We start from the raw sequence: 14,924 nt of genomic DNA, 5'->3' as shown, positions 1-14,924 counted from the left end.
TCTAAGCGATATGAGAAAGAAAGAAAGAAATCAACCCCTGAAACAGATCCGCCACAACGCGGAATGGTCCGTCCACGGATGAACGACGCGGCGGTCAGAGCGAGCAGAGCATACGAGTGACTGACTTGTTATTCAACACTTTACATTCCTTTTCATACCTATCACTCTAACATACAACGATATCAGCCCTTCACGATGTCAGCCGAAAAGAACGAGTAAGTAATCAGCATTCCGAATGCTGGAGCCGACATAAGCTGAGGAGCTCATATCACTTCGTGAATTTATAGCACACCCAGCACCTTCACCCCAATTCATCCATTCGATATGGATCAACCCAAGTCTTGGTGAGTAAAGCGCAAAGGCCCACCCCTCAACCTAGCGTTCTGCGTCGAGCTGATGATATTTCCTTCTGATATTAGGGGTTCCACAATCGGTGAGTAGTTGTCTCAGCTACCGATTTGTGGTATCGTACCCTAGTGATAGCTGATCTCGACTCCACCCTATCTGAATTCTGATCGGTCGCCAAACAGGCATGATGCATTGGGACAAGTGAGCTTCGTATCAACGATCACAGGCTGAAATAAGCTGATACTCTGCCCTACCAGTGACAAGATCGTCTTCTCCAAACGATCTCTACTCGAATTCCTTAAGTCAGTCCAGTGTCTACGCTCGATAGCCACGGTATTGAGCAATCGCAGACTGACATGTCTCTCATCGTACAGGTCCGCGGACATCACTGTCAATCAGAACTTTTCCGAAATCCAGAAACTTCCAAGTGAGCTGCATATCCCTCTCACATGGGACAACAGCTGAAATGCATCGACGTTTTTGTAGAGTATGCGACTTTCGGAAGGTTGTCTCAGGCTGCTACGGATGCTGCTGTTGCGGATCTGGTCGAGGTGAGTTGGGCCTTCCCAAATCAAACTATGATCTTTGTCATACACTCTGTACCGCCTTTCCTTCCTCACTCTGCTTTCCCTTTGTCTTCTACCCACTGGCACGGGATGCGGTGCGGAGATCTGTTCATACATGGTCTGAAGCTGACAGACTCTATATCGACCAGGCCGAGATAGCCGACCCGACCACCGAATCCTCTGTCCCCTCTTCCAAATCAACCGTCCCCCGTCCTTCTCGTAAAGTCCGTGAAGCTCCCGGTGGAAAAGACAACATCCACCTCTTCGGCGAAGAATACGAAGAAGAAGATGCTCTGTCTCTCGCTCCTCCTCGAGATGGTGGACCCGGTGTGGATGTCGAGGTGGAGAGGTTGGAGAGGTTGAAAGTCCACGTTGAGAGGGACGCAGAGGGTAGTGCGAAGATTGAGGAAGAGCCTGAAAGGCCTATAAAGGTCAATAACCCGCCAGCGGGGTTCAAGCCTTCTAGAAAGGTTAGAGATGGTACGTACCGTGCAGCTCACACCGTCCTCGTGCAAAGTATCCTTCAACACCGGTATAGCTGACCAGATATATCTATAGTCCCAGGAGGCGCTTCCTCTATCGGTGCTGCTCGTAAGTGACGATGGGTCCTCTCTCACCACGGAACGTGTTGTGCTGACCCATCCCTCATGCGCAGTCTTCGGAAGCCACGACGAGGAGACAGAAGCGGACCGCGAAGCAAGTCGAGCCTCGGTCGGCAAGAAGAAGCAAGCTCCCCAGAGTGTGAGTTATACAATAAGTCTGGACAATATCGACAGCTGACGTAGTTCTGTGGACAGTCCGGCGGTGGTCTATGGTAATAATCTTTTCCGCAACGGAACGTTGAATCTCACTATGTCGAAGCGTCTTTACGTCAGGGGATCATGGGACTCAAATTTGCATGCAACATCAACTTCGAGTGCACAAGACTGTCCACATCCCATTCAGCGAGCAGACTTCCAAATTGTTGCATCTCAAATCCTTTGCGTTTATGTATTGGCCTTCATATAATCTATTCTATTCCGTCTTTTCGAAACTGCACACATTCCACCTCCATCAAACGTACACCACTCTCCTGGTCGAATTCCACCTACAAGTTTACTCCTCGCCAGTGTACTCGTCTGCGTTCTGGACGATAGCATTGATCCACTTGATGATCTGGAGGAATCCGTCGATTGAACCCTTTTCATCGACAGTGTGCTATTCAAATCGTCAAGGCGTTAGCACAGTATCTACAGATGTACTGAGCAACACTCACAGCGTTAGTGCCAGACCCAACGGGAGAGGCCATGAATCGGTAGACGTTCTTGGTGAGATTGTAGTACATCTTGCAATCGGTGTTACCGCTAGTGGAAAAGGAGAGTTGACATTGTCAGCTCGACTGCCCACAGTGCTAATAGTTTGAGCGCCAACAGCAGAATCGCTCACGTGGAAGCGAAGGGAGTGACAATCCGTTCCTTCCCGTCGGGACCAGGGACGGCCGCTCTGCGAGAGTAGGGCGAACTCATCAGCCACTGCTTTCAGTCACACAGGCTGAAGTCTATGAGTCTTTCAATGACTCACTTGACGGTACCAGCGAACAAATCCCAAACGCCACCTTCAGTGGGTGTTCTTGGTGCAGGTTCCAAAGGCAATCCCATAGTTTCCACCTTGATATATTTCCCTTGCAAATCATCAACGGGCAAACCATCAAAAGCCGACAATTTCAATCCGTTCTTCTTGGCGACTTTACCCGCAAGATACTTCACATGTTCCCTAGTCGAATTGACACTTTCGGCAAAATCGATACGGAAGTTGACTTGAGCCGTGACCAATTCTGGCAAAGCGTTGACTTTGACTCCACCGTGGATGACATCGACGGCGGTGGTCGTTGATACAAAGGCCTTTTCGAGTGGAGAAGAAGAAGCGATGAGTTTGGCAAGTTTCGGCCATTGTGTAGGTCCTTCGTGTGATAATAAGGAAGAGTAAGATTTGGGGAAGTCGGGAGAATGCTCGGCAGCACACTGTAATGCGGTAAGGTAGGGCGAGGCAGGAGTGAGCTAACAACGATAGAGTCAGTAAATTGCTTCCCGTTCTTAAGCATGATGTAACTCACCTTGGTGGGGAACGGGTTGTTCTCGAGGGCTGATACGACTTGCGACATGATACCGATACCACTGTGCTCAGGAGGAACGGAAGAGTGCTGCAGGATTGACGGGTCAGTACGTAGCTGCTAAAATGCGTGTAGAGAAACAAACTCACACCACCAGCAGTGCCAACAGAGATCTAGAATATCGATATCAGCACATAGCACATGAAAAACGTCCCCGATTCGATCGCACTCACGACGATGTCAAGATAACCCTTCTCACCCATGGCGGGTATAGCGAAAGGAGCGCCGAAGAACTGTCCAAACACTAGTCAGCTACTATACGCTAGGTTACGATCTCGCAGAGAAGTCCATAGCACGAGCGCCACTCACATCATCTTGAGTACCACTTCCTTCATCGATGACCATCAAGAGACCGTCTTTACCGTACCTCTCTTCGAGGAACGGGGCAATATGTCCTTGACCTCGTCGAGCAAAGACTTCTTCCTCGTCATTCCCGTGAGAGAGGATGATAGTTCGTCGAGGTTCGAATCCGTTCTCAAAGAGATGGGTGATCGCTTGCCCTGCATTCGAGGGTAAGCCTCGAGACAGCGAACCGGGGATTCAGGTGGATACACGTACACTGCGCAACGAGCAAGGGCTTGTCATCACCTGCACCCCGACCCCAGATGTGGGTACCATCGTTGTACCCCGAGAAGGGAGGATGAGTCCATCTGTCGAAAGTCGAAGAGGGAGCAGGGACGACATCGTAATGGGACATCCTGCCAGGACAAGTGTGATCAGTAAGCAATGCGATACCGTCACGAAAAACGCGGACATCGCTCACAGGAGCAAAGGCTTGAGAGAAGGGTCGGAGCCCTTGAACGTGGCAACGATACCGAGGGCTAAGATGGAGATTAGGTTAGCGACCACTCCCTGCTGCTCTGTTCCATAGAAACAAACGTACTATTGATATACTCAACAGTGGCTTTTTCGTTGCTACTCGACGTCAACGTCACTCTCTGTCAGTCGGTGTACTCTTGACATGCTTTGATCTCGCACACGAGCCGAGGCGCACTCACGCAAGAGGGAAAGACTTCTTTAACCATTCTTGGAAATCGAAGAATGGTCCCCATCGAGGATCCTCGTTGGGTTCTCCATTATCGTCGAAGCTCTCAGTGGGGATTTGCTAGTCAGGTGAATCGGACCAAATAGACATTAGCTAGAACTCTAAACTTCCATCTCTTATCACGGCTGCCGGCTGTGCTCGCTCGCCTGACAGTGAACGCGGTGGAGGAGTAGGCGGACGAGATACTTACGACTGCCTGAGAATACAGATCCACTGCCTTCTTCTTATCTTCCTCTGTCAACTCCCATGTTCTGTTTGGATAGATTGCCTTTGGCTGTTCGGGACACTTTGACCAATTCTTCATCATCTCCACATCGAACTTCTCCTCGAAGGCCATATCAACATCTTTGAAATGGGAAGGGACTTTGTTGGAGGTGAGTGAGGAAGGACCAAAGTTGACAGCGGTGGCTAGGAGAAAGAGGAGGCCTAGAAGTGCTTTGGGTTGCCATGATTTCCGACTTCGAGGACGTTGCGTCGACGTCGATTGTGTAGGTAGGGGAAGACTAGCAGAAGAGGAGAATTTTTCAGACATCTCGACGGATTGTATGAATGGGGTAGCGACAAACGTATAACCAAGAAGGGGAGAAGGGGCGAGGCGGGCTTTATGTATGTATCGTCGTGAAAGCAAGCACTAGATCCAATCCCATCTCCCCTTCCCCCCAAGCCTCAACTAACCGTTATCGGTCTTTTCCCAATCGGACTTGCTCCGGACGGACATGGCCGATCACTCTGCAAAGACAGAAAGCGGTGATGACCGCTTCTTATCCCGTTCAAGTACGGACGCTGTACATTTGTTTGAGTCCGCATATCGAGGGTGCGTATCAGGCTGAGCTGGAGATATGCCGAGCGTTACCACCAGCTAGGTACAAGACCGAAGGCCGTGGACTCTCGGTTTTAATCATGCACAAAGAGTTGCATACGATATGATAGGTTTCTTATTACCCATTGACGATCCATCTATATTTCAAGCCTTGCTCACTCGGAGTTACTGGCTAGGCTTACGGTATAACGAGTCCATGATATTTCCAGACTCTTTCTGATAGCCATACCTTTCTATTCACAGCGTTTTCTAATGATCCAAGATCTGGGATGAGGCGGAGGCAGAGTTTCATAACCGAGAAACAATGTTACTCCGTTGGACCTTGCCAGACCGGTTGGGATTCGACGTCTGTAGAAGGAGCTTGCATGGTGCTGTCACAGGTGAGAATGCAGTCAGCATTATTTTCGTTCTGGAATGGCCCGGAAAATATGGTCTGTTCTGCGGTTGCCAATACTCACGAGGGAGGCTCGATTGCCGGCACAAAGTGAAGGCCGATGTACGCCAAACCAACAAGTCCGACCACGGAACCACAAACATAAAGGATAGTGTAATAGCTACAGTAGCGAAGAAAGGTCAGCTGTGGTCATCGCGGTTATGATTCTAGTGAACTCACTTGAGCATCAAGACACCGAGCAAGAGGTAGACTGAAACGGAACAGACCAAGCATACATGGTCAGCGGAATGCAAATGACTGGTCACCAGAATGAATGTACTCACAGACACCTCGACCAACGAAGGAGTGGAGGAAGCTCGCATATTTGTGAACGAGGGCTTTCTGCTCTTCAGTAGGAGGACGGACTTCGAGGAAGACGATAAGTGCGCCGGCACTGTGGGTTTCATGATCAGCCCATAATCTCGACAACCACCGCAAAGCTTTCAGTGGAGGAGTAAGTGGAGGGGATGTTGTGGATGGGGAATGAGGACTCACATGACTTCGTATATCCCGATGATGATGCTGGAGAAGGAATGGTTGATGAGGGAACCGATAGCTCCGGCAACTGCGAAACCGCCAACCAACCTGATGATGATAATATTAGTCACATGTCCCTCAGCAAAGACGCAAGAGATGCATATGGAACATACATATTGACGATACTGTGCAGGTGAAACGAGATAATTAGCAAGCACCCTTCTTGAGAGCAAAGGGCAGGCCTGTGCAGATTAGGTGATGACCGCTGCGACTCACCGAAGAAGCTCTGTGGGATTCTGGGTGAATCGTTCCATGATGATGCGAAGCGGGTGAGGTCAAGTACAAGGTTGTTAATGTTTGTTTTGTTTGCGTATGGAAGATGGTTGCAGGAATGTGAAAGAGATCAAAAGCAGGGATGGAAAGAAGTTGACTTTTTGATATGTTGTTAGAGTACCAGTTTATATCTAACGAGTGAATAATGACGTTCCCGCCTTTCACTTATGATTCCAGGTACACGTTCATTACGTTTACACCGGATGCAGACGATAACTGATCACAGCACACGTGGCAAAAACGATCGCACCGCGCCGGAAGCGGAATCAATGATAAAAGGAGGGCGCACATACAGTTTCCGCGGAGTTTCAACGACATGTCCGGTTTGATACCTGGTGAACTATTTGTTACGTCATCAATGCGATCAAGTTAACTCCAGTCTATCATCGTTGGTCGTTTCCACCTCGACCACTCACGATCAGATACATTCGTAACTACACATCTCTCATAGGTATCACACACTCTTCAAACAACTACATTTACAATACACCATGTCTAGACATCGTTTTGTACGCAACCTGGATCTCGATGGTGAGTTTCTTTGCCATTCACATTGTCTGCTGCTCTGTTCACTCGCTAATGATCGCTTACAGACGAGCTCAATGATGAAGAGGAATCTGGCATGTCCACGGAGGAGCAAGGTAGGCCGCACTTCTTAGTGAGATGTCGATTTGTTATCTAATGATCATCATCCCTCAGCCCAAATGGCTACAGCGCTACCGATTGCTCGTGCACTCTTGAAGGACATCAAACCACCTATATCAGACGACACCATCGCCGATTCTTTATGGCACTATTGGTTCGATGTGGAGAAGACTGTTGGGTGGTTACGGCAAGACTGGGAGAGAAAAGGTGAGTTATAAACTGTTTCGCTTACTCCTCTTCGTTTCCTCTTGTTTTTCTTCGCCCTTTCCTTCTTGGAGCATCTCAGTCTGGAGTTTGGGTCGAGGGGACCGGGAATGGGAGACCCTTTGTTTCCTTGTCCATCCGAGCTATCACTCGAAACGCGCGCTAGTCGGCTGAGCTTCGTCTTACAACTAGGCGAAGCTCTGCCCGAGTTCCTCATGCCCACACCCGATCAACAACCTAGAAAGCGACGGCGATTAGCTGCTTCCGATACCGATCCTTCGCTACAACCACCTCTCACGGCATTACAACGACTGTCTCTCTCCAGAAAACAGCCGTCACCATCTCCTGGACCGTCTGGCCCTTCTTCTTCTTCCGCCGCATCTCAAACACCGGACAAACCGATGTCGAAACTCGCTTTGCTGGCTCAGAAGCGAAGAGAAGCCGCTCAGGCAGCCGAGTCTTCTGCTAGCCCATCACGGACACCAACTCGAGCGGCAACGCCTGCAAGTGCAGTGCAGCACACAATATCAGAATCACCATCTGGGAAGCCTCTTTCGAAGCTGGCTCAGAAGATGGCGGCTGCGAGAGCAGCAAGGGAAGAAGCGGCAGCCAAATCGGACACTCCAACGAAACCCTCCCCGCCAAGCGCAATGGAAGTTGATCCTAGTCAGTCAAGCGCTCCACCAGACGAAGAGCCTACTTCGATATTGTTCGCGACTGCATCACCTTCAGGGAGAACGAAACCTCCTTCCCCCTTCTTCTCGATTATCACGTCCACTGCGACCACTGCGAACGACCAGCAGCCACCCGAGATTGGAACGGTAGCAAGTCTTCATGTACCCCTTGCCACCGATCTAACGACACTCACAAAACGATTCGAGGAAGCATTCACGGAAAGTCCGGACGAGATCGTTCTGCGTAAACGACAAGGACGAGCAGGAACAGCAGATTTGACCCCCGTTGTGAAGAAGCAGACAAAGGGGACGGGAACCAAAGCGAAATAGAGACGAATGTGCCGGCTGAGATGCTACCATGTACCCCTTTATCTTTCAGCTTGTTTTGTTTGATGATATCGTGCATACCGCTGGACGCTGCGTGCTAATCCTGACACTTAACAGCGGCAAAAGCAAAAGCAGTATCTCAACCCAAGTCTGCGTCATTACCAGGTAAACCTCGAACCCCAATCACACCATCATCAAGCAAACTCAAGAACCAACCGAAAACTCAGCCAAATTCGCCGAGCACGAGCAGCAAAGGCGGCTCATCGGGTACCAATACCCCAAAAATCGCAGGGAAGAGCGGTCTCACCACGGCTCAGAATGATCTGGCAGGACTGCATTTGGACGATGAGGTGGACGAAGCTGAGAAAGAAAGGGAGAGGGAAAGGTACAAGGAGAAACCGGGACTGAACATGAAGCAGGAAGAGTTGATCGCAAAGGTCAAGAAGGACGAAGAGGAGTCAGGAAAGCAGAACATCAGTCTGATCGTTGTTGGTGAGTGTAGGCATAAAATGTTCCATATAAACTTAGCTCACACAACTCGCAGGACACGTCGATGCTGGTAAATCCACATTGATGGGACGACTGCTGTACGATATCGGGGAGTTGACGGAGAAGGAGAAGACAGCGAATGAGAGAGGTAGTAAGAAGATTGGCAAGGGAAGTTTTGCGTTTGCTTGGGGCTTGGATGCGTTAGGTGACGAGCGTGACCGGTAAATTATCCCTTCGAAAGTGTCTTTCCGAGTACGAAGCTGAGTCATACACATCCAGGGGTGTGACAATCGACATTGCGACTACACACTTTGCAACATCTCATCGAAACATTACGCTCCTCGACGCACCCGGTCACCGCGACTTTATCCCTGCCATGATTTCGGGTGCTGCTCAAGCAGACGTGGCGTTGATGGTCGTCGATGGGTCTCCTGGCGAGTTCGAAGCGGGGTTCGATCGAGGTGGACAGACGCGAGAACACGCATGGTTGGTGAGGAGTTTGGGCGTTAAGGAGATTATAGTAGGAGTCAACAAGATGGATGTTGTAAGTTCCACTTTCTGTATCCAGGTGTCTATTTGCGACTAACCACCTTGCCTTCGTTGATGCAGGTCAACTGGTCTCAAGACCGATATGACGATATTGTTGATGCCCTCAAGCCTTTCCTGATCTCAGCAGGGTTTAGTGCAACCAAAACCACATTCATGCCACTAGCTGCGATGGAAGGGACAAATGTTGCAGAGAACGACTCGCCGGAACTCAAGTCATGGTACGACGGACCGACCTTGATACAAGCTCTGGGTGAGCTCATAAACCTCATTTGATGAGACAGGGATTGTCAGACTGACGCATCACTGTAGACAAGGTGGAAGTGCCCGCTAGGCCATACGAGAGTCCGTTGAGAATACCGGTTTCCAACGTGTTCAAGGGCCAAACCGCAGTTGCTTCCGGTGTAGCAGTCTCTGGTAGGCTGTGCAGCGGTATCATCCAGGTTGGAGACAGGGTCAGAGCTGTTCCGGGTGACGAAGTGGCCAATGTTCGAAGTGAGCTTTCTGCCGCTCCGCACTGACTTTGGTCTAAGCTGATACCTCTTCGTGCAGCTATCGAGGTGGATGAAGATTCAGCTCCATATGCTGTGGCAGGTCAAAACGTCACTCTCTACTTGTCAGGTATCGACTCGATTCACCTTTCCATCGGGACAGTATTATGTCCGACATCTCTCCCTGTCCCACTCGTCACCAAGTTCACAGCGCAGATATTGGTGTTTGACCTTCAGAGTCCGATCATTACGGGTACAGCAGTTGAGCTCTTCCATCACAGTATGAACTTGCCGGCAACGATCAGTAAGCTCGTGGCGGTGATGGAGAAAGGTCAAATCACCAAGAAAAACCCTAGGTGAGCAGCCCTACCACTGATCGTCTGGTAATATGCTGACAGGATATTGTACGAATCACCAGAGTCCTGCAAAAGGGTACAACGGCGATTGTCGAGTTGTCTCTGCGATCAAACGGATCGAACGGCGGTCGTACACCTACCATTCCATTGGAGACTGCGGCAGATAACAAGGAGATGGGCAGAGTATTGATCAGGAGGAACGGAGAGACAATCGCAGCGGGTGAGTGAAAGCTGACATGGGCCGTCAAATGATAACAGCTGATGATATTGTTTGGTAGGTATGGTAACGGAGATTTTGGCGTAGAGGTAGATGTAAGGTAGATTGCACGTGTTGTGGTGCCGCGGTCATTGGACTGTGTTCGTATACAACTTTATCTCGCTATCAGCGATTCTGGTGGATCGATACCGACGGTCTTCCTTAGAGCTTGTGTATGCATTTAAACCAATCCTGTCTCCTCAATGCTATCACCCTCTCTTGCTTCTCACCCGTCGCCGTACTATGATGGACTCACCAAGTGGAGGCATCTCCAGTGGGCCACGCGGATAAAACCGGGATTTTCTCCGAATGTGGCGCTTCTGGCTGTTCGTTGCTTTCTGACTTTTTGGAAATCTCACCTCCATCGTTGGATTGTTGCTCTACTTACACAAAAGTCAAGATTAGCACTTGTCAACGAACAACTCCTCTTGACTCCTCATCAGTTTTTCGGCCCGATTAGCTCTTGATTCTGTTCCTTCGCCATGCCTCTGAGACCGTATACGACACGGAATGTGTTCAATCACAAACGAGCTATCCCTCGTATGGTGAGTGGTCTGTCCGAACTCTGGTCTTTCGACAGCACCCATCTCAAGATCTGTTCACCCAAATTACGAAGATCTACAGTGTCATCTTGATCGCTTGCTGACAAGTCTCCCTTCGGGACGATAAACAGAGTTGGTCCCCCGAAAATTTGTTCAACATCTGGCAACGTACCTCCCCCGAATCACCATTACGTCGTGAACACGATTTCACACGAACCAACTCTACACCTTTCCAACTGAGATTTATCGCCAAGAGATTGATAAGAGGATATCACGGTGATCATATTGGATATACGAAATTCTCAAGATGGTATATGCCCGAGAAACTCCCAGCGATCCATCAAGATGCTTCAGCGAGTTCCTCAGCATCAGCCTCCGCATCGGGTGGTAGAGGAGGTGGTTCTTCGTCAGAGTTGAATAAATGGGTTGAAGGGAGAGAAAGATCAGGTGGAAGGACGTCGGATGATAAGCGTAAACAGAAGAAAGAAAAGGATAGCAAAGCACCTATCGGGACGATGCTTTTCGCAGATGTGGAGAGGAGATTGGATGTTTTGATCTTTAGAGCGTGTTTCGCGCAGAGTGTTTGGGAAGCGAGGAGATATGTTGTTCAAGGACATGTCAAGTTGAATGGACAGGTGGTGAGTGTCTTTACATCTCCACCAGGACCGACTTTTCCTCGTCATCAATTCCTCCACGCGAAAAAAACAATGGTTCAGCCAAGTCTCGCTGTGTCAAGTGGAAGAGAGAGAGCGATTCGCTGACATCCGCACCCCTTGACAGGTCAAAAACCCCAACGTCATGCTTGAGCCAGGAGACATGTTCACGGTCGACCCTCAAACCATCGTTATGCTCCGTGCGCCGCAATCCAAACCTACTCCAGCTGTCGAGGCAGAGGCAGAGTCAGAGCCCGAGGCGGAGACAGAAGAATCAAACGGCGCCGAAGAATCAGAAGCATCCGCTTCCGCCTCGTCTTCCTCCTCCAACACTCCCGCTCCTACCTCGTCGTCGTCATCTGGTCCTGCTCCATCATCACACTTCCATCTCCCACCTTATGCCCAACCTCATCTTTTCATCCCAGCATATATCCTTCCGTCCTTCCTCACCTGTTCAGCAGTCTACGTCCGACACCCTACAGCCCGACCTGGCTATTCGGAGATTCCCTCACCGTACGATGCGGGTGGAGAGTTGATGTCACTCGGTTGGGAATACTTCAAGCGATCAGCACCGAGGATGAGGACGAAGACGGACAAATGGCCTAACCCATGGGGAGGTTATGGTAAGAAGTAGTCAAGTAGCAGGTAGAAGGGAGTTGTGCATTACTAGTAGCATCTGCATGAGATCGATCATCCATTCATGCAGTTCAAGCGGTCACGAGCAGTACAAGTAGGCATCAACAGCTTAGGCATCTACTGCGGCAAAACACCACAGTTCTGGGTTACGTGGTGCACAGCACCGTGAGAATTTCCACCATGATTGCTTTCGTTGCAGCTACATAGTGCTCGTACTGTGCAATGGATATCGTGCATGCGGGTATGCTGACTACATTTACGCCTTGGTCTCGGCGACCGGCTCATCTGCTGGAAGCTCAGGCGCCAATCCCTCCTTGATCAACAAGGTCTCAAGCTCTCCACTTTGGTGCACTGCAACGCAAGAGGTGGAGCATGTCAGCTGGGTACACAGAGTGTTGTGAGGCTACCGTTAGCTGACTGGCACCCAACTTACTTGATAAGAGAATATCACAACCGCCAACAAACTCTCCCTTGATGTAGACTTGAGGGATCGTAGGCCATTCACTGACATACACCGAGCAATACATCAGCAAGATGAACCGATCCAATAGGATGTGTCAGTGACAAGAGACTCACCTGTACTCCTTGATACCCTCTCTCAACTCTTGGTCCTCAAGACAGTTGTACGCCTTGATGTTCTCTCTTGGGACGCCCTGCGATTCAAAACATAGATATCAGCTTCCATACCTGTGCGCGACACATCGAAGCTGATCACCGGTCTTTCTCAGTCGGCGAAGAAGACGCCATTGGGAAATACATCGATAATGAAAAGAATCGTGAACTCACCTGAACATCGAGGATCTGACACACGGCTCGGGAGAAACCACATTGAGGAGCTTCGGGTGTACCCTTCATGAACAAGACAAGGGGGTTGGATTGGACGGCCTATTGTGTTGCAGCAGAGATGTCAGTGTCGAAAGGTACAAAGGCTAGCTGAGGTGGGTGTAGAGAGAGCGATGAAGAATGTAGGAGGACATGGGCGATCTATCTCGTCTTGGGTCGAAATCCAAAAATTCGGCATGGACAAAAACGAGATCGCAATGACCCTGTGAATAGCAGTCTAGAACCCACATTATCGATCAACTTCCTAGCTTCGTCAGACAAGAATCTCCTCTGGTTGAGGATATTTGACGATCTCGAAACTTGAGCCGAGGGTAGAGAACGCTATCGAAGCTGAGTCAGCAGGTGGCGACGATTTTACCAAATTGTTAAGGAGATTGACAGAGTTGTAAAGAGGGGGGAAGGACGTACGAGTGTTCGAAGACCGAGACGTGCGAAAGACATGGTGGAATGTTTGAGATGAGGATCTGGTTAGTTGTTGTTGGTAAAGATTGATAGTTGGAAGCTTCGATCAAAATGAAACTGTAGCTTGAGGTCGGGAACCGAAATGATCTCTGAGTGGAGGTCGACCGTCGAACCGTCAGTCCACCGAAAACAAGTTCGTTGATTTCGATCATTTGTGATTGGTGCTTCATACTTGCCTAAGCATCATCACATGCTACAAGCAGCTCGATCTTGCGCTATAAGACAGATAGGAAGAGGGATCATCACCACTGCTCCCAATAAAGCCGGATACTTCGGAACAAGAGGAAGAGGAAAGAGCACAATGTCGTTTTCATTGCCCTTCAAGTATATCACCGCGGACGTGAGTGCCAGGTTATTCTAGTCCACAACCTGTTCTCTGCGTCAAATCGCCAATGTAGACTACGAGCAAAGCTGACCGTGATTTCCTCTCTCACTCTCATCTGTTCAAAATTGCAACTCACATCGCTACCATCTGTTCATACAGGAGCTAGCCGAAATAATCAAATCGAAGCCCGCTTCTGCTCTCAAAGACTTTGCAGTGGTAGATGTACGAGATAGTGATTTCGCAGTGAGTCGACCGTGATACTCTGTCCTCGTAAACGTCGCTTGTCCCAAAACGATACACGTTGACTTTGATAAAGTTCATATGATACAAACTGTGCAAGAACTTCGAGCTGACTTACCTTCGCTCTACTCGTACTGTACTTGGGTAGGGAGGTAATATCGTTTCAGCGCTCAACTACCCGAGCGATACGTTCCACGCAACAGTCGATGAGCTGGTCAAGAAGCTAGAACCGGGTATGTCGACCTGCATCGGATCGTCCTAGGGTGTATTAGAACGCTTGCTGATACTCGGATTTCAGTGCCCAAAGTCATCTTCCGTAAGTCAACGTGATCTGACGGCTGACTTGCTTGGATGCAGACTCGCTGATACCTTTATGATGTGTAGATTGTGCGCTGTCTCAAGCGAGATATATTGAATTATTCTTGTCCCATTTCAGAAGCGCACTCATACTGCTACGCGACTGCATGATCACCGTGATCCTCGGCTGACCTTTTACATCTTCGACACCTATAGAGGTCCTAAAGCTGCTCGAGTATGTCCACTCTCTTATGCTTCTTGACACCATCAGTCTCTCCTTGTCGTTTTCCTACGGACTTAGCGTTTCTGACTATGGGCACTTTCCTCCTAGATATACGCCGAGATCCGTGCTCAGCAAGTCCCCAATCCATCAACGGCTCAACAGGTCTACGTACTTCGAGATGGGTTCTCAGGATTCCAGAGCAAATTCCGCGTGAGTGCCTGCATTCTCTGCCATTGCAAGCAATGTCCGGGACTGCATGCTGACTGCATCTTGTATCTGTATCGTAGCATGATCCAGAGTTGATAGAAAAGTTCAACAAGTATTATCATGACTAGATTTGCCTCGACGTCACATACGAGCTGCACCGACCGCAGTGACAACGGTGTATAGGCTGCGATGACCTACTACCAGATCGCTAGCATATGACACGTGTATGCTTCCCCATAGTCTATGTGAACATATCGTAGAACGATGCATCGATCTTGAAGCGTCCACAGCTTGAAAGCACCCAACTGTCAAGAAGTTCGTGTTCGTGATATGACCT

At 49.5% G+C, this 14,924-nt stretch overlaps 7 protein-coding genes across 7 annotated transcripts; 4 read left to right on the top strand and 3 right to left on the bottom strand.

The window, feature by feature from the left end:
• Nucleotides 1-195: 195 nt before the first annotated feature.
• Nucleotides 196-1,732, top strand: CI109_100578 (uncharacterized protein; the record flags this gene model as incomplete). Its single annotated transcript, XM_032004661.1, has 11 exons — nucleotides 196-215; nucleotides 288-344; nucleotides 420-433; nucleotides 531-549; nucleotides 606-650; nucleotides 723-775; nucleotides 835-899; nucleotides 1,064-1,394; nucleotides 1,473-1,505; nucleotides 1,570-1,655; nucleotides 1,712-1,732. 11 exons carry the CDS (start codon nucleotides 196-198, stop codon nucleotides 1,730-1,732), a joined length of 744 nt encoding a protein of 247 aa, XP_031861139.1.
• A 277-nt stretch (nucleotides 1,733-2,009) lies between these two features.
• CI109_100577 (uncharacterized protein) lies at nucleotides 2,010-4,640 on the bottom strand (the record flags this gene model as incomplete). The annotated part of the gene is made up of 13 exons (XM_032004662.1): nucleotides 2,010-2,111; nucleotides 2,170-2,257; nucleotides 2,340-2,396; nucleotides 2,475-2,950; nucleotides 3,007-3,093; nucleotides 3,153-3,176; nucleotides 3,237-3,296; nucleotides 3,373-3,563; nucleotides 3,622-3,761; nucleotides 3,827-3,884; nucleotides 3,947-3,978; nucleotides 4,062-4,168; nucleotides 4,299-4,640. 13 exons carry the CDS (start codon nucleotides 4,638-4,640, stop codon nucleotides 2,010-2,012), a joined length of 1,764 nt encoding a protein of 587 aa, XP_031861140.1.
• A 595-nt stretch (nucleotides 4,641-5,235) lies between these two features.
• CI109_100576 (uncharacterized protein) lies at nucleotides 5,236-6,152 on the bottom strand (the record flags this gene model as incomplete). Its single annotated transcript, XM_065966813.1, has 6 exons — nucleotides 5,236-5,299; nucleotides 5,387-5,482; nucleotides 5,542-5,572; nucleotides 5,646-5,755; nucleotides 5,857-5,946; nucleotides 6,115-6,152. 6 exons carry the CDS (start codon nucleotides 6,150-6,152, stop codon nucleotides 5,236-5,238), a joined length of 429 nt encoding a protein of 142 aa, XP_065822885.1.
• A 510-nt stretch (nucleotides 6,153-6,662) lies between these two features.
• Nucleotides 6,663-10,207, top strand: CI109_100575 (uncharacterized protein; the record flags this gene model as incomplete). Its single annotated transcript, XM_065966812.1, has 12 exons — nucleotides 6,663-6,702; nucleotides 6,765-6,812; nucleotides 6,871-7,023; nucleotides 7,213-7,938; nucleotides 8,139-8,513; nucleotides 8,566-8,731; nucleotides 8,790-9,054; nucleotides 9,120-9,309; nucleotides 9,369-9,551; nucleotides 9,609-9,903; nucleotides 9,966-10,123; nucleotides 10,182-10,207. The coding sequence occupies 12 exons, from the start codon at nucleotides 6,663-6,665 to the stop codon at nucleotides 10,205-10,207; spliced, it is 2,625 nt and encodes an 874-aa protein (XP_065822884.1).
• A 434-nt stretch (nucleotides 10,208-10,641) lies between these two features.
• Nucleotides 10,642-11,988, top strand: CI109_100574 (mitochondrial 37S ribosomal protein uS4m; the record flags this gene model as incomplete). The annotated part of the gene is made up of 3 exons (XM_032004666.1): nucleotides 10,642-10,704; nucleotides 10,833-11,339; nucleotides 11,482-11,988. 3 exons carry the CDS (start codon nucleotides 10,642-10,644, stop codon nucleotides 11,986-11,988), a joined length of 1,077 nt encoding a protein of 358 aa, XP_031861144.1.
• Nucleotides 11,989-12,246: 258 nt separating this feature from the next.
• On the bottom strand, nucleotides 12,247-13,274 carry CI109_100573 (Grx4 family monothiol glutaredoxin; the record flags this gene model as incomplete). Its single annotated transcript, XM_032004667.1, has 6 exons — nucleotides 12,247-12,341; nucleotides 12,424-12,494; nucleotides 12,567-12,643; nucleotides 12,777-12,875; nucleotides 13,062-13,154; nucleotides 13,242-13,274. The coding sequence occupies 6 exons, from the start codon at nucleotides 13,272-13,274 to the stop codon at nucleotides 12,247-12,249; spliced, it is 468 nt and encodes a 155-aa protein (XP_031861145.1).
• A 322-nt stretch (nucleotides 13,275-13,596) lies between these two features.
• On the top strand, nucleotides 13,597-14,715 carry CI109_100572 (uncharacterized protein; the record flags this gene model as incomplete). Its single annotated transcript, XM_032004668.1, has 8 exons — nucleotides 13,597-13,635; nucleotides 13,780-13,863; nucleotides 14,009-14,093; nucleotides 14,159-14,176; nucleotides 14,245-14,284; nucleotides 14,374-14,392; nucleotides 14,489-14,590; nucleotides 14,668-14,715. The coding sequence occupies 8 exons, from the start codon at nucleotides 13,597-13,599 to the stop codon at nucleotides 14,713-14,715; spliced, it is 435 nt and encodes a 144-aa protein (XP_031861146.1).
• Nucleotides 14,716-14,924: the final 209 nt, after the last annotated feature.

This window comes from Kwoniella shandongensis, chromosome 1 (genome assembly GCF_008629635.2).
Source record: "Kwoniella shandongensis chromosome 1, complete sequence".
Classification (NCBI taxonomy): Eukaryota; Fungi; Basidiomycota; class Tremellomycetes; order Tremellales; family Cryptococcaceae; genus Kwoniella; species Kwoniella shandongensis.
The sequence above is the reverse complement of the archived record's forward strand: the minus strand, read 5'-3'. Positions and strand labels throughout refer to the sequence as shown.